The 25,815-nt window shown below is 60.1% G+C and overlaps 1 protein-coding gene across 1 annotated transcript; it reads left to right on the top strand.

Annotated features, from left to right (window-relative positions):
• The first annotated feature begins 332 nt into the window (after positions 1–332).
• VPS16 (VPS16 core subunit of CORVET and HOPS complexes) lies at positions 333–25,576 on the top strand. The gene is made up of 24 exons (XM_059470402.1): positions 333–450; positions 1,348–1,436; positions 1,531–1,625; positions 2,825–2,953; positions 3,404–3,548; positions 4,418–4,533; positions 6,370–6,492; positions 7,209–7,264; positions 7,766–7,855; positions 9,188–9,282; positions 10,365–10,441; positions 10,527–10,658; positions 10,739–10,866; positions 10,944–10,979; positions 13,231–13,339; positions 13,411–13,545; positions 13,629–13,737; positions 15,052–15,149; positions 16,895–16,999; positions 20,409–20,486; positions 21,310–21,479; positions 21,880–21,976; positions 23,397–23,500; positions 24,621–25,576. Exons 1-24 carry the CDS (start codon positions 398–400, stop codon positions 24,763–24,765), a joined length of 2,514 nt encoding a protein of 837 aa, XP_059326385.1. The 5' UTR covers positions 333–397; the 3' UTR covers positions 24,766–25,576.
• The last annotated feature ends 239 nt before the right edge of the window (positions 25,577–25,815 follow it).

Genomic DNA, 25,815 nt, shown 5'->3' with positions numbered 1-25,815 from the left:
AACTAGGGACACACTCGGGGACAACGGAGATTGTGGGGGAGAGGGGAAACCTTTGGGGACAGGCGACACTTGAGGACAAGGCCTGTGCCCTCACCCAAGATGTCGGCGGTTCCCCTTTCCCACAGCCCTCACCCAAGATGGCGGCGGTTCCCCTTTGTCGCTGCCCTCACCCAAGATGGCGGCAGTTCCCCTTTCTCGCTGCCCTCACTCAAAATGGCGGCGGTTTCCCATTTACTTGCCCGTGCCCTCACCCAAGATGGCGGCGCCCGGCCCTGCGTCACGGCGCGACGCTCGGGGCGTGGCGCGCTGAGGGAAGCGCCGGGACCGCCGGGTCCGGATCCCGGTCTCGGTCCCGGTTCCCCTCGGCCCATCTCGGTTCCCCCATCCCGGCCGCGCCATGGATTGTTACACGGCCAACTGGAACCCGCTGGGCGAGGAGACCTTCTACCGGTGAGGGGCGGCGGGGGCGGCACCGGCCTGAGGGTGCTCGGGGGTCCCGGGGCTGCTCGGGGATCCCCGGGCTGCTTGGAGAGCTCGGGGGTGCCGGGGCTGCTTGGAGGTCCCGGGGCTGCTCGGGGGTCCCGGGACTGCTCGAGGGGCTCGGGGAGATGACAGGGCTAGAACGGGGATCCCGGAGATGGCTATGATCCCGGGGTGTGGTTATGGGGTTACTTTGGATGTTCTGGGGTACCACGGGGCTGGCTGGCGATGGGGGTCCCGGGGGATTAAGGGGGTCCCTGGGTGGACACGAGTCTTGGGGCTGGCTGGGGATGGGGGTCCCGGGATGGCTGAGGGGTCCCAGGGGTGGTTGAGGGGTCCCGGGATGGCTGAAGGGTCCCGGGATGGCTGAGGGGTCCCAGGGTGGGCTTGGGGTTGGCTGGTGGAGGGTCCTGTGGGTTGCTGGAGGGGTCCCGAGATGGCCCTGGCTCCTTGCGCTGGTCTGGGGGATTCCTGGGAATCTTTGGGGGTTCCCGGGGTGTCTGTGGATCTTGGGGCTCCTGAGGTTTCTTGGGGATCTCAGGGCTGGTTTGGGGATGGGCATTGTCCATGGATCTTCTGTCCCTGTATCTGTTGCATATCCATCCATCATCCATCCATTCATCCATCCATCCATCCGTCCTTCCATCCATCCATCATCCATCCATCCATCCATTCATCCATCATCCATCCATCCATCCATCCATCCATCCTTCCATCCTTCCATCCATCCATCATCCATCCGTCATCCATCCATCCGTCCATCCATCCGTCCATCCATGCATCCATCCATCATCCATCCATCCATCCATCCATCCATCCATCCATCCATCCATCCATCCGTCCATCCATGCATCCGTGTCCCATCAGGAAGCTGGAGCTCTACTCCATGGAATGGGGGCTGCGGGAGGATCTCCGTGACTGTGTGGTGGCAGCTGCCCCGTATGGGGGTCCCATAGGTGCGTGCAGCCCCCCGAGCCCGCCTCCCCGAGCCGGGGCTGTGCCACCCATGGCTCAGGGACTGTCCCCTCCTTGTCCTTGTCCCTGTCCCAGCTCTGCTGAGGAATTCCCGGCGGGACAAGACCCCCAGCGCCCGCCCGCTCCTGGAGATCTACTCGGCCTCAGGGCTGCTCCTGGCCAGTGTCCCGGTGAGCTGGGGGGGATGGACAGCCTGGGTGGGGGGACAGGGCTGTGGGAGCACGGGGAACGGATGGGAGCTGCCCTGGGATGGGAGAAAAGGGTGGAATGGGTTTGGAGCAGGAGAATCCTCTCCCTGCTGATGAGGGATGGAAGAAGAGGATGGAAAAGGGTTTGGAGCAGGAAGATCCTTTCCCTGCTGATGAGGGATGGAAGAAGAAGATAGGGTGGGTTTGGAGCTGGAGAATCCTTTTCCTGCTGCCCAAGAATGGGACAGGAGAATGGGATGGGTTTGGAGCAAGCCAATCCTTTCCTGCTGATGAGGGATGGAAGAAGAAGATGGAATGGGTTTGGAGCAGGAGAATCCTTTCCCTGCTCCCCAGGAATGGGACAGGAGAATGGGATGAGGACTGGAGCCACGGGAACATCCTCCTTCCCCTCTGCCTGGGGCTGAGGGGGACATGGGGCAGTTGAGGGACAGTGCCAGGACTGCAGGGACCTGCAGAGCCGGGTCAGGTGGGGTGCTGGAGCTCTGGATGAGGTGCTGGAGCTCTGGATGCGATATTGGACCTCCAGGTGGGGTGTCAGTTCCCTGGATGAGGTGCTGGATCTCTGGATGAGGTGTTGGACCTCCAGGTAGGGTGTTGGACCTCTGGATGAGGTGTCAGTTCTCTGGATGAGGTTTTGGACTTTTGGATGAGCTGTTGGACCTCTGTGTGAGGTGTTGGACCTCCAGGTGAGGTGTCAGCCCTTTGGATGAGATGCTGGACTTTTGCATGAGGTGCTGGACCTCTGGATGAGGTGTTCGACTTTTGGATGAGGTGTTGAGCCTCCAGGTGAAGTGTCAATGTTGGACTTCTGGATAAGGTGTGGTGTCAGCCCTGTGGATCAGATGTTGGACTTTTGGATGAGGATCAGTCCTCTGGTTGAGGTGTTGGACTTGTGGACAAGGTGTTGAACCTCTGTATGAGAGGTGGGACCTCTGAGTGAGATGTCAGTCCTCTGGGTGAGGTGTTGGACTGTGGACAAGGTGTTGGACATCTGGATGAGAGGTTGGACCTCCAGGTGAGGTGTTGGATCTCAGAGTGAAGTGTTGGGCCTCTGGGTGAGGTGTCCAAGCTGTGGAGAAGCTGTCAGAGCTCCGGCACCCCAGGTGTGTCCCTGGAGGGCCGTCCCTGGCTCGGGGCTGACCCTTCCGTGCCGTTCCCAGTGGAAGAGCGGCCCCCTGGTGCACCTGGGCTGGACGGCGGGGGAGGACCTGCTGTGCATCCAGGAGGATGGCACTGTCCTGGTCTACAACCTGTTCTGCGAGTTCAAGCGGCACTTCAGCATGGGAAACGTGAGGCAACGGGGTGTGGGATGGATTTGGGGTGGGATTTGGGATGGGGCAGGTGGGAAGGGACCTCACAGCCCATCCCATTCCACCCCTGCCCTGGGACACCTTCCACCATCCCAGGCTGCTCCAAGCCTGTCCAGCCTCGCCTTGGACACTCCCAGGGATCCAGGAGTGGAATTTCATCCAGATGGAATTCTCTGGGAATTCCATCCCAGCCCCTCTTCACCCTCAAACCAGGAATTCCTTCCCATAATCCCACCCCATCTCATCTTCTCCATTTCCGCCTCCTGAGATGCCCTGGGTGGGGTTTGGGGGATGCAGAACCGGGGCTGTCCCATCCCTCGGGAAGGAGCTGGGATCCGTCCCGGAGAGCAGCACATTCACTGCCTGCCCCAGCCGAGCCCCGGTGTCCCCAGCGTGTCGCCAGTGTCCCCTCCCCGGCGTGTCCTGCAGGAGGTGCTGCAGAACCACGTGCTGGAGGCGCAGGTGTTCCACACGGAGTTCGGCACGGGCGTGGCCATCCTGACGGGAGCGCTGCGCTTCTCCCTCGCCACCAACATCGACGACCTCAAGCTGCGCCGCCTGCCCGAGGTCCCTGGTGGGTGACACCATGTCCCTCTCTGTCCCTCTGTGTCCCCCTTTGTCCCCCTCTGTCCTCCCTGTTCTCCTTCTGTTTCTCTGTCCCTCTGTCCTCCCTATCCCCTTGTCCTTGTTTCTCTGTCCGTCTGTCCCCAATCCCTGCTGTCCCACTGTCCCACGTGCTCCTCTGTTTTGTCCCTCGTGTCCCCCTCTGTCCTTCTCTGTGCCCTCTGTCCTCCCTGTTCCCCTTCTGTTTCTCTGTCCCTCTGTCCCCCCATCCCCTTGTCCTTGTTTATCTGTCCCTCTGTTCTGTCCCCACTGTCCCTCCTGTCCACCTCTGTCTACCCCGTCCCCACTTTGTTCCATGTGTCCTTTCCTTGTCCCACCATCCCTCAGTGCCCTCTGTCCTCAGTCCCCCTCTGTCTCTCTGTCCGTCCCTGTCCTTCTCTGTCTCCTTGTCCCCCTGTCCACTTCTGACCCCTCTGTCCCTCTCTGTCCCCTCTGTACTCCCTGTTCCCCTTCTGTTTCTCTGTCCCTCTGTCCCCCCATTCCCTTGTCCTTGTTTCTCTGTCCCTCTGTCCCCAATCCCCACTGTCCCTGTCTGTCCCCTCTGTCCTTCTCTGTCCTCTCTGTCCTCCCTGTTCCCCTTCTGTTTCTCTGTGCCCTCTGTCCCCCCATTCCCTTGTCCTTGTTTCTCTGTCCCTCTGTCCCCAATCCCCACTGTCCCTGTCTGTCCCCTCTGTCCTTCTCTGTCCTCTCTGTCCTCCCTGTTCCCCTTCTGTTTCTCTGTGCCCTCTGTCCCCAATCCCCTTCTCTCTGTCCTTCCCTGTCCCTTGTCCCCCCTGTCCCTTCTGTCCCCGTGTCCCAGGGGTGTCACTGTCCCCGCAGGGCTGCAGAAGGCCCCGCCGTGCTGGACCGTGCTGGCCCAGGACAGGGTGACCATGGTGCTGCTGGCCATGGGACAGGAGCTCTTCCTGCTGGACAACACCTCCTGCTCCGTGCTGGTGAGGCCCTTTGGGAATTGGGGATTGGGCTGCACTGTCCCCACTGTCCCCACTGTCCCTTGGGGTGTGCCCAGCTCCTTCCCCTGTCCCCTGGGATGCTCCCAGGTCCTTCTCCTGTCCCATTCCAGGGGATGCTCCCAAATCCTTTCCATCCTGGATGCCTCTGAGGTCCCCATTGGTGACCCCCCAGTCCTGACCACACCCTTGGTGTCACTCTGAGCCCCTGGTGGTGTTCCCTGGTGACCCCCCTGTCCTGACCATGTCACTTGGGGGTCACTCCAAGGCCTCCATTGGTGACCCCCCTGTCCTGACCACACCAAATGGGGTCATTGTGTCCCCTGGTGACCCCCCCTGTCCTGACCACACCACTTGAGGGTCACTCGGAGATGCCCATTGGTGACCCCCCTGTCCTGAACCATGTCACTTGGGGGTCACTCCAAGGTCCCCAGTGGTGACCCCCCTATCCTGTCCACATCCCTTGATGTCACTCTGAGCCCCCACTGGTGTCCCCTGGTGTCCCTCCTGTCCTGACTGCACCACTTGGGGTCACTCCAAGGTCCCCATTGGTGTCCCCAGTGGTGATCCCCCTGTCCTGACCATGTCACTTGGGAGTCGCTCCAAGGTCCCCATTGGTGACTCTCCAGTCCTGACCATGCCCCTGGTGTCACTCTGAGCCCCATTGGTGTCCCCTGGTGTGTCCCTGTCCTGACCACACCACCTGGGGGTCACTCTGAGGTCCCCATTGGTGTCTCCTGCTGTCCTCCCTGTTGTGACCCCACCCCTTGGTGTCAGTCTGAGCCCCCACTGGTGTCCCCTGTCCTGACCACACCACTTAGGGTCACTCTGAGGTCCCCATTGGTGACCCCCCTGTCCTGGTCACTCCAATGGTGCCCTGCCCTGTCCTGACCACCCTCCTTGGTGTCACTCTGAGCCCCCATTGGTGTCCCCCGTTGTGACCACACCACTCAGGGGTCACTCCAGGCCCCCAGTGGTGTCCCCACTGGTGATCCCCCTGTCCTGACCATGCTCCCTGGTGTCACTCTGATCTCCCTGTTGGTGTCCCCATGGTGTCCCTGTCCTGACCACATCCCTTGGGGTCACTCCAAGCCCCCATTGGTGTCCCCTGGTGCTCCTCCTGTCCTGACCACACCACTCAGGGTTCACTCCGAGGTCCCCATTGGTGACGCCCCTGTCCTGACTGCACCACCTGGTGTCACTCCAAGCCCCCATTGGTGTCCCCTGGTGTCCCCCCTGTCCTGACTGTGCCACTTGGGGGTCACTCCAAGGCCCCCATTGGTGACTCTCCTGTCCTGACCACACCCCTTGGTGTCACTCTGAACCCCATTGGTGTCCCCAGTGGTGTCCCCTCTCCTGACCCTGTCTCTGGTGACACTCTGATCCCCCGTTGGTGACCCCCCTGTCCTGACCACGTCCCTTGGGGTCACTTCGAGCCCCCATTTGTGACCTCTGGTGCTCCTCCTGTCCTGACTACACCACTCAGGGGTCACTCCAATGGTGCCCTGCCCTGTCCTGACCATGCCCATTGGGGACATTCTGAGCCCCCTTTGGTGACCCCCATTCTGACCACACCACTCAGGGGTCACTCCAAGGTCCCCATTGGTGTCCCCCCTGTCCTGACCCCGCCCCTGGTGTCACTCTGATCCCCCATTGGTGTTCCCATTGGTGCCCCTCTGTCCTGACCGTGCCCCTGGTGTCACTCTGAGCCCTGTTGGTGTCCCCATTGATGACCCCCCTGTCCTGACCGTGCCTCTGGTGTCACTCTGGTCCCCCGTTGGTGTCCCCATGGTGTCCCCACCGGTGTCCCTGTCCCCACAGACGCCCCCCGGGCTGAGCCCCTCGGCGGGGCCGTTCCTGCACGTGGCCGTGTCCTTCACCCACCGGCTGCTGGCGCTGTTCTGCGACTCCGGCTGCGTCTGGATGGGAACGGCCTCGCTCAAGGTGAGCCCTGGCCAGAAATGTCCCTGCACCTGCAAACCCCTGCCTGCCACTGAGAATCATTAATTAAAACAAAATTAAACATCTTTGCTGCCATCGATAATAATAATAATAATAAAAAAATCTTTGCCTGCCATTGGTAATAATAATAATAAATATTTCCTGCCATTGATAATAGTAATAATAATAAAAAAATCTTTGCCTGCTGTTGATAATACTAATGATTAAAAAAAACCTTTGATTGCCATTGATAATAATAATAAAAAAGTCTTTATCTGCCACCGATGATAATAATAATAATAATAATAATAATAATAATAATAATAATAATAATAATAATAAATCTTTGCCTGCTGTTGATGATAAAAAAAAATAAAAATCTTTGACTGCCATTGATAATAGTAATAATAATAATAATAATAATAATAATAATAATAATAATAATAATAATAATAATAATAATAATTTAAAAATCTTTGCCTGACATTGATGATGATAATAAATAATAAAAAAATCTTTGCCTGACATTGATAATAGTAAAAAAAATGTTTTCCCCATCTTGCTTGGAGCCCTGGTTGCTCCCAGAGCTGGATCTGGAAGTTCCTGTGGGACCTTCTGGTGGCCCAGCACCCACCCCCCATTCCCAGTTCCCCCCATTCCCAGTTCCCCCCATTCCCAGTTCCCCCAGGAGTGTCCCTGACCTCTCTCCTCTCCCACAGGAGAAGTTCTGCGAGTTCAACACCGGCATCCGAACCCCGCCCAAGCAGATGGTTTGGTGAGCTGCCTGTCCCTGTCCCTGTGTCCCCTGTCCCCGTCCTCGTCCCGGTCCCTGTCCCCGTCCCTGTCCCTGTGCCACCCCCAGCCCCGTGGGACCCCCGGGTGTCCCTGTCCCCGTTTGGGGTCCCAGGGCTGTGGTTGATGTTGGGGTCCCAGGGCTGTGGTTGATGTTGGGGTCGCATGGCTGTGGTTGATGGGTTGGGGTCTCATGGCTGTGGCTGATGTTGGGGTCCCAGGGCTGGGGTTGATGTTGGGGTCCCAGGGCTGTGGCTGATGTTGGGGTCCCAGGGCTGTGGCTGATGTTGGGGTCCCATGGCTGGGGCTGATGTTGGGGTCCCAGGGCTGTGGCTGATGTTGGGGTCCCATGGCTGGGGCTGATGTTGGGGTCCCAGGGCTGTGGCTGATGTTGGGGTCCCAGGGCTGTGGCTGATGGTTTGGGTCCCGGGGCTGTGGCTGATGTTGGGGTCCCAGGGCTGGGGCTGATGTTGGGGTCCCGCAGGTGCACGCGGCCCCGCAGCCGGCAGCGCGCCGTGGTGCTGGCCTGGGAGCGGCAGCTCATGGTGGTGGGCAACTCCTCGGAGTGCATCCGGTATCCTTTGGGGACAGGGACACGCCAGGGGTGCTGCCACCTCCTCTGGCACCCACACTGCTGCCCCCCTTGCTGCTCTGTCACCAGGGATGTCCCCAGGTCCTTCCCTTGTCCCACGGGGTGCTCTCAGGTGGGCTGGAATCTCCAGGTACTTTTCTGTCCCGTGGGATGATCCCAAGTGTCTTCCCCATCCCATGAGATGCTCCCAGATCCTTTTCTGTTCCCTGGGATGTTCCCAAATCCTTTCCCCATCCCATAGGATGCTTCCAGGCCCTTTTTCCATCCCATGAGATGCTCCTGAGTCCTTTCCCTGTCCCATGGGATGCTCCCAGGTCCTTTTTCTGTCCCATATGATGTTACCAGCTCCACTCTGGTTTCCAGATCCTTTTCTGTCCCATTGGATTCTCCCAAGCCCCACAAAGGCTCCCAGGTCCTTCCCTTGTCCCATGGGATGCTCCCAGGTCCTTTTCTGTCCCATGGGATGTTCCCAAGTCCTTTCCCTGTCCCATGGGATGTTCCCAACCCCACTCTGACTTCCAGATCCTTTTCTGTTCCCTGGGATGTTCCCAAATCCTTTCCCCATCCCATGGGATGCTCCCAGATCCTTCTCCTGTCCCAGGAGGTGCTCCCAGATCCTTTTCTGTCCCATGGGATTTTCCCAAGCCCCACAGTGGCTCCCAGGTTGTTCCCCTGTCCCATGCGATGTTTCCAGGTCCTTCCTCACGCCAGGGGATGCTCCCAGGTCCTTTTTCCATCCCATGGGATGCTCCCGGGTCCTTCCCTTGTCCCAGGAGATGCTCCCAAGCCTCACAAAGGCTCCCAGGTCCTTCCCCATCCCATGGGATCTTCCCAAGTCCTTTCCCCATCTCGTGGGATGCTCCCAGGCCCTTTCCCCATCCCATGGGATGCTCCCAGGTCTTTTCCCACCCCATGAGATGTTCCCAGGTCCTTCCCTTGTCCCAGGGGATGCTCCCAGGTCCATTCCCCATCCCATGGGATGTTCCCAGATCCTTCCCCATCCCTTGGGATTGTCCCAGGTGCTCCCCCATCCCATGAGATGCTCCCAGGTCCTTCTCCCATCCCATGAGATGCTCCCAGGTCATTCCTCTGTCTCATAGGATGTTCCCAAGTCCTTCCCCATCCCATGGGATGCTCCCAAGTCCTTCCCCATCCCATGGGATGTTCCCAAGTCCTTCCCTTGTCCCATGGGATGTTCCCAAGTGCTTCCCCGTCCCATGGGATGTTCCCAAGTCCTTCCCCCCTCCCGTGGGGTTCCAGTCTCTCCGCGCTGTCCCGGAGCCGTGTCCATGGGCATCCTTAGCAGGATCCCAGCTTTGTCCTGGATGAGGATTCCTACCTGGTGCCCGAGCTGGACGGGGTCAGGATCCTGTCCCGCAGCACCCACGAGTTCCTGCACGAGATCCCCGGTGAGTTCCCTGCCCTCCTGGGCCCCTGGGGTGTGGGATCCTGGCACAGGAATTCCCTGAGGAGCTGTGGATGCTCCATCCATGGGAATGTCCCAGGGCAGGTGGGACATGGGGCTTGGAGCACCCTGGGATGGTGGGAGGTGTCCCTGGTGGGGATGGGTGGGATTTAAGGTCCCTTCCCACCCAAACCTGTCTGGGATTCTGGAGCCAGGCTGGGAGAGCTGGGAATGTTCTCATGGAGAAAGGAAAATTCCAGGGAATCCTCAGAGTCCCTGAAGGGGCTCCAGGAGAGCTGGAGAGGGACTGGGGACAAGGCCTGCAGGGACAGGAGCCAGGGAATGGCTCCCACTGGGAAAGGGGAGATTGGGCTGGGATCTTGGCAAGGAATTGCTGGCTGGGAGGGTGGGCAGGGACAGGGCTGGAATTGCCAGATTTGCTGTGGCTGCCCCTGGATCCTTGGCAGTGCCCAAGGCCAGGCTGGATCCACCTGGGACAGTGGGAGGTGTCCCTGCCCATAGATGGGGTGGGAATGGATGGGATTTAAGCTCTTTTCCAACCCAAACCATTCCAGGATTCTGGAGCTCTTTTGCTCTGGGAGAGCTGGGAATGTTCCCCTGGAGAAGGGAAAATCCAGGGAGTCCTCAGAGCCCCTTGCAGAGCCTAAAGTGGCTCCAGGAGAGCTGGAGAGGGACTGGGGACAAGGCCTGCAGGGACAGGAGCCAGGGAATGGCTCCCACTGGGAAAAGGAAGATGGGGCTGGGATCTTGGCAAGGAATTGCTGGCTGGGCTGGAATTGCCAGATTTGCTGTGGCTGCCCCTGGATCCCTGGCAGTGCCCAAGGCCAGCTTAGATGGACTTGGATCCACCTGGGACAGTGGGAACTGTCCCTGCCCATGGATGGGGTGGAATTATTGGGCTTTAAGATCCCTTCCCACCCAACCCATTCCACGATCCCGGTGCTGGAGGGGATCATGGAAGGAGCTCATGGAAGCTGCAGGGCGCTGCCAGGTGCTGGCAGTGGCACCAGGTGCCACCCCCAGGCTGGAGCAGCCCCTGATCCCCGCTGTGTCCCCGTCCCACAGAGGCCAGCCAGGAGATTTTCCGCATCGCCTCCATGGCCCCGGGCGCTCTGCTGCTGGAGGCTCAGAAGGAGTACGAGGTACATCCCCCTCCCAGAGAGCCCCCCTGGGCTGGCATCCCCAGGGATCTGTGTCCCAGGGCTTCTCCTTCTCCTCGTCCTGCAGAAGGAGAGCCAGAAGGCCGACGAGTACCTGCGGGAGATCCGCGAGCAGCAGCTGCTCCCCGAGGCCGTGGGCCAGTGCATCGAGGCTGCGGGCTACGAGCACGAGCCTGAGACCCAGAAATCCCTGCTGAGGGTGAGCCAGCAGCAAGAGGAGGAGGAGGAGGGAGCTGAAAGATGAAGGATTTTCCCTGATTTCCCCCCCTGATCCCACAGGCAGCTTCCTTTGGGAAGTGTTTCCTGGATAAGTTCCCTCCGGAGGGGTTCGTGCGCATGTGCCAGGACCTGCGGGTGCTCAACGCCATCAGGGATTACCAGATCGGGATCCCGCTCACCTTCACCCAGTATCCTACTGCCTGCCATGGGGTCAGGGCCTTCCCGGGCAGCCGTGATCCCAAATGTGCCTTGACTGTCCCTGCAGATACAAGCAGCTCACCATCGAGGTGCTGCTGGACAGGTGAGAGCCCCGCGGCCCTGGAGCATCCCGAGCCTTCCCGTGGTTCCCATCCCAAATTCTGTGTGTCACAGTCCCTGTCCTAACGTCCTCATCCTGTATTGCATAGCCCAAAATCCCCATCCCACCTTCCCCGTTCCGAGGGTCCCATCTTTCAATCCCTATCCCAAATTCCCGATCCCAAGTTCCCCATTCCACAGTTCCCATCCCATTCCCATATCCAGGGGCTGAGCAGCTTCCAGCACCCCAAATTCCCTATCCCACATTTCCCATCCCAATACCTCCATCCCACATTTCCCATCCCAAATTCCCCATCCCACATTTCCTATCCCAAATTCCCCATCCCAATGCCCCTATCCTACATTTCCCATCCCAAATTCCCCATCCCACAGTTCCTATCCCAAATTCACATCCCAATGCCCCTATCCCACATTTCCCATCCCAAATTCCCCATCCCACAGTTCCCATCCCATTCCCATGTCCAGGGGCTGAGCAGCTCCAAACGCTTGTGGACCCCTCTAAATCCCCTCCGTCCCACATTCCCTATCCCACATTCCCCATTCCAATGCCCCCCATCCTACAGTCCTCATCCCAAATTCCCCATCCCAAATTCCCTGTCCCAAATCCCCCATCCAGCATTGCTCATCCCAAATCCCCCATCCCACTTTTCCCATCCCACATTCCCCATCCCAATGCCCCCCATCCCACATTCCTCATCCCAAATCCCCCATCCCAATGCCCCGATCCCAAATCCCCAATCCCAAATTCCCCATCCAATTCCCATATCCAGGGGCTGAGCAGTTCCCAGCACTTGGGGATCTCCCAAACCCAACCCAACTCCTCAATTCCCTGTACCTGTCCTGTGTGTCCCCCTGTCCCCCACTGGTGTCCCCTGACCCCCGTATCCCCCTGACCCCTCCATGTCCCCCCCTTGTGCCCCCATGTCCTCTATCCCCCCCGGTGTCCCCTTGTCCCCCCATGTCCCCTGACCCTTCCCTGCCCCTGACCCCTTGTGTGTCCCCCTGACCACTCCATGTCCCCTGTCCCTCCGTGCCCTCTGAGCCTTCCATGTCCCCATGTCCCCCCGTGTCCCCTGTCCCCCTGTGTCCTCCTGTCCCCTCCATGTCCCCCAACCTTGTGTGTCCCCTGTCCCTCCTGGTGTCCTATGTCCCCCTGTCCCCCATGTCCCCTGGCCTCTCCATGTCCCTCTGTCCCCCATATCCCCCTGACCCTTCCATATCTCCCTGACCCCTCCATGTCCCCTGACCTCACCATGTCCCCTGTCCCCCCTGGTGTCCCCTGACCCCTCCATGTCCCCCTGAGCCCTCCATGTCTCTCTGGTGTCCCCTGTCCCCCTGTGTCTCCTGTCCCCGCTGGTATCTCCTGTCTCCCCTGGTGTCCCCTGACCCCTCCATATCCTCCTTTTCCCCCGTATCCCCCTGACCTCTCCATGTTCCTTGCCCCCTGTGTCTCCTGTCCCCCCTGGTGTCCCTTGTCCCTCCTGGTGTCCCCTGGCCTCTCCATGTCCCCTGTCCCCCTGGTGTTCCCTGTCTGTCCATTCCCCCTGGCCTCTCCATGTCCCCTGTCCCTCCAGTGTCCCCTGTCCCCTTGTGTTCCCTTTCCCCCCATATCCCCCTGACCCCTCCAAGTCCCCTCACCCCCCTGGTGTCCCCTGTCCCCTCCATGTCCCATGTCCCCCTGTGTCCCCTCTCCCCCCTGGTATCCTGTGTGTCCCCTGGAATCCCCTGACCCCTTCATGTCCCCTGTCCCCCATATCCCCTTTCTCCCCCATATCCCCCTGACTCCTCCATGTCCCCCTGTACCCTCCATGTCCCCCTGATGTCCCCTGATCCCCCTGTGTCTCCTGTCCCCCCTGATGTCCCCTGTCCCTCCTGGTGTCCCCTGACCCCTCCATATCCCCCTTTTCCCCCATATTCCCCTGACCTCTCCATGTCCCCTGTCCCCCTGGTGTCCCCTGTCTGTCCATTCTCCCTGGCCTCTCCATGTCCCCTGTCCCCTTGTGTTCCCTTTCCCCCCATATCCCCCTGACCTGTCCATGTCCCCTCACCCCCCTGGTGTCTCCTGGTCCCCTCTGGTGTCCCCTGTCCCCCGTGGTGTCTCCTAAGCCCCATATGACCGCTCCATTTCCGCCTGTCCCCGCATACCCATATCCCCCTTTCCCTCCATGTCCCCCTGATGTCCCTGTCCCCCTGATGTCCCTGTCCCCCTGATGTCCCCGTCCCGCTGTCCCCAGGCTGGTCCTGCGCCGCCTGTACCCGCTGGCCATCCGCATCTGCGAGTTCCTGCGCCTGCCCGAGATGCAGGGCGTCAGCCGCATCCTGGCACACTGGGCCTGCTACAAGGTGAGGGGACACCCCAGGACACCCCACCCCGCCTCGGGGACACCTGGGGACGCTCCTCGCTGTCCCCACAGGTGCAGCAGAAGGACAAGTCGGACGAGGAGGTGGCCCAGGCCATCAACCAGAAGCTTGGGGACACCGCGGGCATCTCCTACTCGGACATCGCCACGCGCGCCTACGACTGCGGCCGCGCCGAGCTGGCCATCAAGGTGGGCTGGTGGCACGGGGAGGGGACGCGGGGTGGCACTGCCACCCCCCGGGTGACGAGGTGACAGCGCTGTGCCCTGGGCAGCTGCTGGAGTACGAGCCCCGGAGCGGGGAGCAGGTGCCGCTGCTGCTGAAGATGAAACGGAGCAAACTGGCCCTGGGCAAAGCCATCGAGAGCGGGGACACCGACCTGGGTGAGGGGACAGGGCGGGCCTGGGGGGGGTTGGGGTTTGGGGGAGCCTTTTGGGGTGTATTGGGGTCTGGGAGAGCCTCTTGGGGGTGTATTGGGGTCTGGGAGAGCCCCTTGGGACCATTTTGGGGTCTGGGAGAGCCCCTTGGGAATGTTTTGGTGTGTGGATGAATCCTTAGGGACCATACTGGGGTCTGGGACAGCCTCTTGGGGCGTTTTGGGGTCTGGTTGAATCTCTTGGGACCATTTTGGGGTCTGGGAGAGCTTTTTAGGAACATTGTGGGGTCTGGGAGAGCCCCTTGGGAATGTTTTGGGGTCTGGAGGAGCCTTTTGGGGGCGTTTTGGGGTCCTGGGGAGCCCCTTGGCAAAGTAATAGGATCTGGGAGAGCCCCTTGGGAGTGTTTTGGGATTAGGGGGAGCCTCCTGGGAACATTTTGGGGTCTGGATGAATCCCTTGGGACCATTTTGGGGGCTTTGAGGAGTCCCTTGGGACTATTTTGGGGTCTGGAGGAGCCTTTTGGAGGCATTCTGGGGTCTTTGGGAGCCTCTTGGGAATGTTGTGGAGTCTAGGAGAGCCTCTTGGGACTGTTTTGGGGTCTTGGGGAACCCCTTGGGAAAGTAATAGGGTCTGGGGGAGCCCCTTGGGAGTGTTTTGGGATCAGGGGGAGCCTCTTGGGAGCATTTTGGTGTCTTTGGAGAGTCCCTTGGGAACGTTTTGGGGTCTGGGAGAGCCTTTTAGGAGCATTGTGGGATCTGGGAGAGCATCTTGGGAACATTTTGGGGTCTTTGGGGAGTCCCTTGGGAACATTTTGGGATCAGGAAGAGCCTCCTGGGAACATTTTGGGGTCTGGATGAATTCTTTGGGACCATTTTGGGGCCTTTGAGGAGTCCCTTGGGACCATTTTGGGGTCTGGGAGAGCCTCTTGGGAGTGTTTTGGGGTTTGGAGGAGTCTTCTGGGGGCATTTTGGGATCTTGGGGAGCCTCTTGGGACCATTTTGGGGTCTTTGGGGAGCCTCTTGAGACCATTTTGGGGTCTGGAAGAGCCTTTTTGGGGGCATTTTGAGGTCTGGGAGAGCCCCTTGGGAATGTTTTGGTGTGTGGCTGAATCCCTTGGGACCATTTTGGGGTCTTTGGGGAGCCCCTTGGGATCATTTTGGGGTCTGGGAGAGCCTTTTGGGGGTGTTTTGGGGTCTGGGGGAGCACGTGGAGCATCAGGGGGCACAGAGAGGATTGGGAGGTGCAGGAAAAAGCTCCAACAAAACCCTTCTGTCCTCTGTCCCTGTCCCTGTCCCCGTGTCCCTGTCCCTGTCCCCACAGTGTACACCGTTGTGCTGCACCTCAAGAACGAGCTCAACCGCGGCTCCTTCTTCATGACCCTGCAGAACCAGCCCGTGGCCCTGAGCCTGTACCGCCAGGTGAGCACCCCAAAAACCCCTGAGCACCCCAAAAACCCCCTGAGAGCACAGCCTGTACCGCCAGGTGAGCACCCCAAAACCCCTGAGCACCCCAAAAACCCCCTGAGAGCACAGCCTGTACCGCCAGGTGAGCACCCCAAAAACCTCTGAGCACCCCAAAAACCCCCTGAGTGCACAGCCTGTACTGCCAGGTGAGCGCCCCAAAACCCCTGAGCACCCCAAAAACATCCTAAGGGACCCCAAAAACCCCCTGAGAGCACAGCCTGTACCGCCAGGTGAGCGCCCCAAAAACCCCTGAGCACCCCAAAAACCCCCTGAGAGCACAGCCTATACTGCCAGGTCAGCGCCCCAAAAACCCCTGAGCACCCCAAAAACATCCCCAAAACACCCCAAAAACCCCCTGAGAGCACAGCCTGCACCACCAGGTCAGCGCCCCAAAAACCCCTGAGCACCCCAAAATCCCTGAGAGACCCCAAAAACACCCTGAGAGCACAACCTGTACTGCCAGGTGAGCACCCCAAAACTCCTGAGCACCCCAAAAAACCCTGAATAACCCCAAAATCCCTGAGACACCCCAAAAACTCCCTGAGAGCACAGCCTGTACCGCCAGGCGAGCACCCCAAAAACCCCAAAACACCCCAAAAACACCCTGAGGGACCCCAAAACACCCTGAGCACCCCAAAAACCCCCTGAGAGCACAGCCTGCACCGCCAGGTGAGCGCCCCAAAAACCCCTGAGCACCCCAAAAACATCCCCAAAACACCCCAAAAACATCCCCAGAACACCCCAAAAACTCCCTGAGAGCACAGCCTGTACCGCCAGGCGAGCGCCCCAAAAACCCCCAAAACACCCCAAAAACACCCTGAGTGACCCCAAAACACCCTGAGCACCCCAAAAGCCCCTTGAACAACCCTAGAAACACGCTGAGCATCCCAAAAACCCCCGGAGTGACCCCAAAAATACCCTGAGCACCCCAAAAACCTCCTGAGAACACAGCCTGTACCACCAGATCAGCACCCCAAAAACCCCTGAGCACCCCAAAAACACTCTGACAGCACAACCTGTACCACCAGGCCAGCACCCCAAAAACACCCCAAAAACCCCCTGAGAGCACAGCCTGTAATGTCAGGTGAGCGCCCCAAAAACCCCAAAACACCCCAAAAACGCCAGGAACCCCATAGCACCCCAAAAACACTGGACACCACAGCCTGTACCACCAGGTGAGTGCCCCAAAAACCCCTGAGTGACCCCCAAAACCCCTGAGCACCCCCAAAACACCCTGATGCCACAGTCTGTACTGCCAGGTGAGCCCCCCAAAAACCCCAAAACACCAAAAAACCCTGAGTGACCCCAAAAAACCCCATAGCGTCCCAAAAACCCCCTGAGTAACCCCAAAAACTCCCTGAGAGCACAGCCTATACCGCCAGGTGAGCGCCCCAAAAACCCTGAAACACCCCAAAAACACCCTGAGTGACCCCAAAAACCCCCTGAGCCCCCCAGAAAACCCCCTGAACGCCCCCAAAACCTCCTGAGTAGCCCCAAAAACTCCCTGAGTGACCCCAAAAACTCCTGAGCCACCCTGAGGAGTTTTGGGAAAGCCATTCTTCCAAAACCCCAAAAGTGTCCCTTGACCCCAAAAGTGTCCCTTGATCCCTAGGATGTCCCTTGACCCCAAAAGTGTCCCTTGACCCCCTGGGTGTCCCCCTGAGCCCAAAGGTGACCCCAAATGTCCCGTTGCCCCCCAGTTCTGCCGGCACCAGGAGCGGGAGACGCTGAAGGATTTGTACAACCAGGACGACAACCACCAGGAGCTGGGCAACCTGCACGTGCTGGGGGGGTACGGCCAGAAGGTCTGTGGGGTCTGGGATTTGGGATTTGTGGGGTTTGGGGTCAGGGATTTGGGGTTTGGGGTTTGGGATGGGGGAATTGTGGGATTTGGGATGGAGAATGTGGGGTTTTGGGGTTGCTCAGGGTCACCAGGAGCTGGGCAACCTGCACATGTTGGGGGGGTATGGCCAGAAGGTCTGTGGGATTTGGGATTTGGGATTTGGGATTTGGGGTCTGGGGTTTTGGATTTGGGGTTTGGGATGGGGGAATTGTGGGATTGGGGTGGAGAATGTGGGGTTTTGGGGGGGTTTTGGGGGTGCTCGGGGTCACCAGGAGCTGGGCAACCTGCACGTGCTGGGGGGGTTACGGCCAGAAGGTCTGTGGGGTTTGGGATTTGGGGTCTGGGGTTTGGGGTGGGGGAATTGTGGGATTGGGGTGGGGAATGTGGGGTTTTGGGGGGGTTTTGGGGGTGCTCGGGGTCACCAGGAGCTGGGCAACCTGCACATGTTGGGGGGGTACAGCCAGAAGGTCTGTGGGGTCTGGGGTTTCGGATTTGTGGGGTTTGGGGTCAGGGATTTGGGGTTTGGGGTTTGGGATGGGGGAATTGTGGGATTTGGGATGGAGAATGTGGGGTTTTGGGGTTGCTCAGGGTCACCAGGAGCTGGGCAGCCTGCACATGTTGGGGGGGTATGGCCAGAAGGTCTGTGGGATTTGGGATTTGGGATTTGGGGTCTGGGGTTTTGGATTTGGGGTTTGGGATGGGGGAATTGTGGGATTGGGGTGGAGAATGTGGGGTTTTGGGGGGGTTTTGGGGGTGCTCGGGGTCACCAGGAGCTGGGCAACCTGCACGTGCTGGGGGGGTACAGCCAGAAGGTCTGTGGGGTTTGGGATTTGGGGTCTGGGGTTTGGGATTTGGGGTCTGGGGTTTGGGGTGGGGGAATTGTGGGATTGGGGTGGGGAATGTGGGGTTTTGGGGGGGTTTTGGGGGTGCTCGGGGTCACCAGGAGCTGGGCAACCTGCACATGTTGGGGGGGTACGGCCAGAAGGTCTGTGGGGTCTGGGGTTTGGGATTTGTGGGGTTTGGGGTCAGGGATTTGGGGTTTGGGGTTTGGGATGGGGGAATTGTGGGTCTGGGTGTGGGAATGTGGGGGTTTTGGGGAGTTTTGGGGGTTTTGGGGACTTTCAGGGGGTTATCAGGAGCTGGGCAACCTGCATGTGCTGGGAGGCTATTGCCAGAAGGTCTGTGGGGTCTGGGATTTCTGGGGTTTGGGGTCTGGGATTTGGGGTTTGGGGGTTTGGGATGGGGGAATTGTGGGTCTGGGTGTGGGAATGTGGGGGTTTGGGGGAGTTTTGAGGGTGCTCGGGGTCACCAGGAGCTGGGCAACCTGCACATGTTGGGGGGGTACAGCCAGAAGGTCTGTGGGGTCTGGGGTTTGGGGTTTGGGGTTTGGGATGGGTGAATTGTGGGATTTGGGATGGAGAATGTGGGGTTTTGGGGGGGTTTTGCGGTTGCTCAGGGTCACCAGGAGCTGGGCAACCTGCACATGTTGGGGGGGTATGGCCAGAAGGTCTGTGGGGTCTGGGATTTGGGATTTGTGGGGTTTGGGGTCAGGGATTTGGGGTTTGGGGTTTGGGATGGGGGAATTGTGGGATTTGGGATGGAGAATGTGGGGTTTTGGGGTTGCTCAGGGTCACCAGGAGCTGGGCAACCTGCACATGTTGGGGGGGTACAGCCAGAAGGTCTGTGGGGTCTGGGATTTGGGGTTTGTGGGGTTTGGGGTCAGGGATTTGGGGTTTGGGGTTTGGGATGGGGGAATTGTGTGTCTGGGTGTGGGAATGTGGGGGTTTTGGTGGAATTTTGGGGGTTTTGGGGACTTTCAGGGGGTTATCAGGAGCTGGGCAACCTGCACGTGCTGGGGGTTACGGCCAGAAGGTCTGTGGGGTCTGGGGTTTGGGATTTGCGGGGTTTGGGATGGGGGAATTGTGGGGTCTGGGTGTGGGAATGTCGGGGTTTGGGGGAGTTTTGAGGGTTTTGGGGACTTTCAGGGGGTTATCAGGAGCTGGGCAACCTGCACGTGCTGGGGGGGTACGGCCAGAAGGTCTGTGGGGTCTGGGGTTTGGGATTTGTGGGGTTTGGGGTCTGGGGTTTGGGGTTTGGGGTTTGGGATGGGTGAATTGTGGGATTTGGGATGGAGAATGTGGGGTTTTGGGGTTGCTCGGGGTCACCAGGAGCTGGGCAACCTGCACATGTTGGGGGGGTTACGGCCAGAAGGTCTGTGGGGTCTGGGATTTGGGATTTGTGGGGTTTGGGGTCAGGGATTTGGGGTTTGGGGTTTGGGATAGGGGAATTGTGGGTCTGGGTGTGGTAATGTGGGGTTTTGGGGGAGTTTTGAGGGTTTTGGGGACTTTCAGGGGGTTATCAGGAGCTGGGCAACCTGCACGTGCTGGGGGTTACGGCCAGAAGGTCTGTGGGGTCTGGGGTTTGGGATTTGGGGTCTGGGGTTTGGGGTTTGGGATGGGTGAATTGTGGGATTGGGATGCAGGAATGTGGGGATTGGGATGGATCTGGGAATTGTGGGATTTGGGATGGAGGGAATTGAGGAATTTGAGGTTGGGGAATGACAGGGATTTGAGATAGAGGGAGTTGTGGGATTTGGGATGGAAATGGGAATTGTGGGATTTGGGATGGAAATGGGAATTGTGGGATTTGGGATGTGGGAATGTGGGGATTGGGATGGATCTGGGAATTGTGGGATTTGGGATGGTGGGAATGGCAGGATTGAGATGTGGGAATGGGGCTCGGGGTGTGGGAATGGGGACTTGCCAGTTTGCACCCCAGGGCTGTGGGGGACCGTGCCCATCCCATGCCACCTGTGCCAGGTTTGGGATCCTGCCCAGGGAGTCAGGATCTATCCAGGGATCCCACCCGAGGAATGACATGTCTGTGCCATGTCCCTGTGCCATGTCTGTACCGTGTCCTGTGCCATCCCCGTGCCATGTCCCCATGTCCCCATGTCCCCGTGCCATCCCTGTGCCATGTCTGTATCATGTCCTGTGCCATGTCCCCATGTCCCCGTGCCATCCCTGTGCCATGTCTGTACCATGTCCTGTGCCATGTCCCCATGTCCCTGTGCCATCCCTGTGCCATGTCTGTACCATGTCCTGTGCCATGTCCCCATGTCCCCGTGCCATCCCTGTGCCATGTCTGTACCATGTCCTGTGCCATGTCCCCATGTCCCTGTGCCATCCCTGTGCCATGTCTGTACCATGTCCTGTGCCATGTCCCCATGTCCCCGTGCCATCCCTGTGCCATGTCTGTACCATGTCCTGTGCCATGTCCCCATTCCCCATGTCCCTGTGCCATGTCTGTACCATGTCCTGTGCCATGTCCCCATGTCCCCATGTCCCTGTGCCATCCCTGTGCCATCCCAGCGGATCGAAGGCCGCGTGGCCGCCCTGCAGAACGCCCTGGATGAGTTCTACAAGGCCAAGAACGACTTTGCTGCCAAGGTGAGAGTGCCCAGGGGACACCAGGGACACCAGGGACACTGGGGACACCGGGGACACCAGGGACAAGGTCACCTGTGCCTGCCCTGGGGACAAGGCTGGGGGAGTGGCTGCCTGTCCAGGGGCATGGCTGGAGTGGGGACATTGAGGCTGGGACAGGGACATCAAGGATGGGACAGGGCTGGGACAGGGCTGGGATGGAGACCCTGGATTTGGGACAGGGACCCCAAGGCTGGGACAGGGACCCCAAGGGTGGGACAGGGCTGGGAAAGGGACCTCAGGTTGGGATGGGGACTCTGGGGCTGGGATGGGGACATTGAGGCTGGGACAGGGACATCAAGGTTGGGACAGGGACACCAAGGCTGGGTTGGGGACCTCAGGACTTGTACAGGGACCCCAAAGCTGGGATGGAGATCCTGGGACTGTGATAGGGACCCTGGGGCTGGGCTGGGGACATTGAGGTTGGGACAGGGACACCAAAGCTGGATTGGGGACCTCAGGGTTGGGATGGGGACTGGGCTGGTACAGCCACTCCAAGGCTGTGACAGAGCTGGAAAAGGGACCCCAAGGGTGGAACAGGACCGGGGAAGGGACCTCCGGGGGAGGGGACATTGAGGCTGGGCCAGGAACTCTGGGGCTGACACAGGGACATCGAGGCTGGGACAGGGACCTCAGGGATGGGATGGGGACTCTGGGGCTGGGACAGGGACATTGAGGCTGGATCAGGGACTCTGGGGACATCAAGTCTGGGCCAGGGCAGGGTTGGGGACGCTGAGACTGGCCCAGGGCATGGCTGAGGGCATCGAGGATGTCCCCATGTCCCCAGGCCACCGAGGAGCAGATCAAGCTGCTGCGGCTGCAGCGGCACCTGCAGGAGGAGCTGGACAAGCCCTACCTGGACCTGTCCCTGCACGACACCGTGGCCACCCTCATCCTGGACGGGCACCACAAGCGCGCCGAGCAGCTCTACCGGGACTTCCGGATCCCGGACAAGAGGTGGGGACAGCCCTGGAGGGGTCAGGGACAGCCCTGGAGGGGTCAGGGACAGCCCTGGGGCACTCAGGGACAGCCCTGGGGGAGCTGGGGGGTTCAGGGACAGCCCTGGGGGGGTCAGGGACAGCCCTGGGGGGGTCAGGGACTGCCCTGGGGCACTCAGGGACAGCCCTGGGGGAGCTGGGGGGCTCAGGGACAGCCCTGGGAGGGTCAGGGACAGCCCTGGGGGGGTCAGGGACTGCCCTGGGGCACTCAGGGACAGCCCTGGGGGTGCTCAGGGACAGCCCTGGGGGAGCTGGGGGTCTCAGGGACAGCCCTGGGGTCTCAGGAACAGCCCTGGGGGGCTCAGGGACAGCCCTGCGGGGCTCAGGGACAGCCCTGACCCCCTGTGCCCCTGTGCCAGGTACTGGTGGCTGAAGATCAACGCCCTGGCCACCCGCGGGGACTGGGAGGAGATGGAGAAGTTCTCCAAGAGCAAGAAGTCGCCCATTGGGTACCTGGTGAGAGCTTGGGCTGCCTCAGTCACCCCCTCCCTGCCCTCCCATCCTCTTCCTCCCCATTCCCACTCTACCCTCCTCTTCCTCCCCTCTCCAGCTCCACCATCCTCTTCCTCCCCTCCCTGCCCTTCCCACCCTTTTCTTCTCCTCTCCAACTCTCCCATAATCTTCCTCCTTCTCTAGAGGTCCCATTCTTCCCATCATCTTCCTCCCTGTTTCAGTTCTCTCATCCCCTTCCACCCCTCTTGAGCTCTCCCATCCTCTTCCTCCCCTCTTTATCTCTTTCCATCCTCTTCCTCCCTTCTCCATCTCTCCCATTCTCTTCCTCCCTTCCCCAGCTGTACCATCTCCTTCTCTCCTGCTCCATCTCCCCATCCTCTTCCTCCCTTCTTTTGCCCCCATCTTCTTCCCTCTCCAACCCTCCCATCCTCTCCCTCTCATCCTCTTCCTCCTCCTCCTTCTCCAGCCCTCCCATCCTTGCCTTCCCATCCTCTTCCTCCCCTTTCCACCACTGCCATCCTTTTCCTCCCTTCTCCATCTCTCTCATTCCCATTCCTGCTCTTTGACCATTTTCCTTCCTTCTCCATCTCCCCATCCTCTTCCTCCTTTCTGCACCCCCATCTTCCTTCTCCAACCCACCCATCCTCTCCCTCTCATCCTCTTCCTCCCCTTTTCACCTCCACCATCCTTTTCCTCCTCTCTCCAACCCTCCCATCCCCTTCCTCCCTTCCCCAACCCTCCCATCCTCTTCCTCCCTTCTCCATCTTTCCCATTCTTCCTTCTTCAGCCTTCCCATTCCTGCTCTCCCATCCTCATCATCCTCTCTCCAGCCCTTCCACTGTTTTCCTCCCTTCTCCATCTCCACCATCCTCTTCCTCCTTCTCCAACCCACCCACCCTCTCCCTCTCATCCTCTTCCTCCCCTTTTCACCTCCATCATCCTTTTCCTCCTCTCTCCCACCCTCCCATCCCCTTCCTCCCTTTCCCAACCCTCCCATCCTCTTCCTCCCTTCTCCATCTCTCCCATTCCCATCCCATTGCCGCTCTTCCACCATTTTCTTTCCTTCTCCATCTCCCCATCCTCTTCCTCCTTCTCCAGCCCTCCCATCCTTGCATTCCCATCCTCTTCCTCCCTTCTCCAACCCTCCCACCTCCCTCCTCTTCCTCCCTTCTCCATCTCTCCCATTCCCTTCCCATTCCTGCTTTTCCACCATTTTCCTTCCTTCTCCCTCTCCCCATCCTCTTCCTCCCCTCTCCAGCCCCTCCATCCTCCATCCTCCACCTCTCGCTGCCCTTCCTCCCCTCTCCCTGCTCTTCCTCCCCTCTCCCTGCTCTTCCTCACCTCTCTCTGCTCTTCCTCACCTCTCCCTGCCCTTCCTCACCTCTCCCTGCTCTTCCTCACCTCTCCCTGCTCTTCCTCCCAGCCCTTCGTGGAGGTGGCGGTGAAGCACCACAACCGCTACGAGGCCAAGAAATACGCGCCGCGTGTGCCGCCCGAGCAGCGCGTCAAGGCCTTCGTCCTCGTGGGGTGCGTGGGGACATCCAGGGACCTGAGGGGACATCCTGGGGGACATCCAGGGACATGAGGGGACATCCTGGGGGACATCCAGGGGATCCTCAGTGGGGGGACATCCAGGGGATGCTCAGGGAGTACATCCAGGGGACCCTTAGGGGGTATCCCAGGGACCCTCAGGGGACATCCAGGGGACCCTCAGTGAGGGGACATCCAGGGGATCCTTGGAGGACATCCTAGGGACACTCAGGGGACATCCTGGGACCCTCAGGGGACATGCCAGGGATACTTAGGGGGGGACATCCAGGGAATCCTCAGGGGACATCCCTGACATACTCAGGGGGACATGCAGGGGACTCTTGGGGTGGCAACCAGGGAACCTTGGGGGGGACATCCTGAGGACACTCAGTGGGACATCCAGGGGACCCTCAGGGGGACATCCTGGGGACCCTTGGGGGGACATCTTGGGGACTCTCAGGGGGACATGCACAGGCCCTTCAGGGAGACATCCAGGGGATCCTTGGGGGACATCCCAGGGACCCGCAGGGGGACATGCAGGGGACTCTTAGTGTGGCATCCAGGGACCCTTGGGGGGGACATCCTGGGGACCTTCAGGGGGACATCCCGGGGACTCTCAGGTGGACATCCCAGGGATACCTGGCGGGGGACATCCAGGGGACACTCAGGGGAACATCCCGGGGACCCTGGTGGCGACATCCCAGGGACCCTCTGGGGACCATCAGGGGGACATCCTGGGGACCCTGATGGGGACATCCAGGAACCCTCGGGAGGGGACATCCTGGGGACCTTTGCAGGGACATCCAGGGGATCCTTGTGGGGATGTCCAAGGGACCTTTGTGGGGACATCCAGGGGATCATCCCAGGGACCCTCAGGGGAACATCCCAGGGATATTCAGGGGGACATGCAGGGGACCCTTGTGGGGACAGGGGATGTGGCAACACGCAGCAGAACTCCCTGTGGGGCAGCAATGGGGATTTGGGGGTGACACTGTGGGAGGCTTTGGGGACACCGGGAGCTGCCGGGGCAGTGGGACAGCGATGGGAAGGTGGGGCTGCCCTGTGTCCCCGCGCTGTCCCCTCTGCGCTGTCCCCTCACGGCTCTGTGGTGTCGCAGGGACCTGGAGCAGGCGGCCGAGGCGGCCATGGAGCGCAAGAACGAGGCCGAGATGAGCCTGGTGCTGTCCCGGTGCTCCCCCGGCACCGACGGCGCCCTGGCTGAGAGGCTGAACCGCGCCCGGGCACAGCTCCTCAAAAAGTGACACTGGGGACACGCCGGGGACATCCTGGGCACAGCCCCAGGGGCAGCCCATGGACACCACCAGGATGGACACTGGGGGGACACTCCATGGATACCACAGGGACACCTCTTAGACAGTCCGTGGACACCCCAGGGACACCGTATGGACACCCCATGGACACCCCCATGGACATCCTAGGGACACCACCAGGGACAGCCCAGGGACACCCCATGGACACTGCAGGGATGCCCCAAGGACACCCCAGGGACACCGCATGGACACCCCATGGACATCCTAGGGACACCACCAGGGACAGCCCAGGGACACCCCAAGGACAGCCCATGGACACCCCAGGGACACTGCAGGGATGCCCCAAGGACACCCCAGGGACACCCCATGGATATCCCGGGGACACCCCCATGGACAGCCCACGGACACCCTGGGGACATCCTGGGGACACTCCATGGACAATCCCGGGGATACCCCATGGACACCTTGGGGACACCCCAGGGACACCCCAGGGACACCCCATGGACACCTTGGGGACACCACCAGGGACACCACCAGGGATGCCACCAGGACACCCCAAGGACACCCCAATGACACCCCAGGGCTACCCCATGGATACCCCCATGGACACACCAGGGACACCCCCAAGGACGCCCCTATGGACACCTTGGGGACACCGTGGGGACACTCCATGGACACCCCCAGCCCCCCTGGTGTGTCCCTGTCCCCTGGCAGCTGCTCCCGGCCGTGTCCCTGCTGGATGGGTGGCAGAGGTGGCGCCGCTGGGGACAGCGGGGTCCCCTCCCTGCCTGTTCAATAAAGAGAAGAGCTCTGTGTCCTGTGTCACCAAGGAGGGCTGGGGGCACTGGGGACACCGGGATGGGTGGGAGGGACGGGAGGGGACACAGCAGGGTTCAGGAGCGGCTCCAGGGGCCTGGAAGGTCATTGGGTGTCCCCAAGGGTCACTTGGGGGGACATTGTCGGGGTCATTGGGGGGACATTCGGGATCCCTGGGGGGACATTGGAGGGGTCCATGGGGACACTGGGGGGATATTGAGGAGG

This window comes from Ammospiza nelsoni, chromosome 4 (assembly GCF_027579445.1).
Source record: "Ammospiza nelsoni isolate bAmmNel1 chromosome 4, bAmmNel1.pri, whole genome shotgun sequence".
Classification (NCBI taxonomy): domain Eukaryota; kingdom Metazoa; phylum Chordata; class Aves; order Passeriformes; family Passerellidae; genus Ammospiza; species Ammospiza nelsoni.
This window is presented reverse-complemented; position numbering and strand designations above follow the sequence as displayed.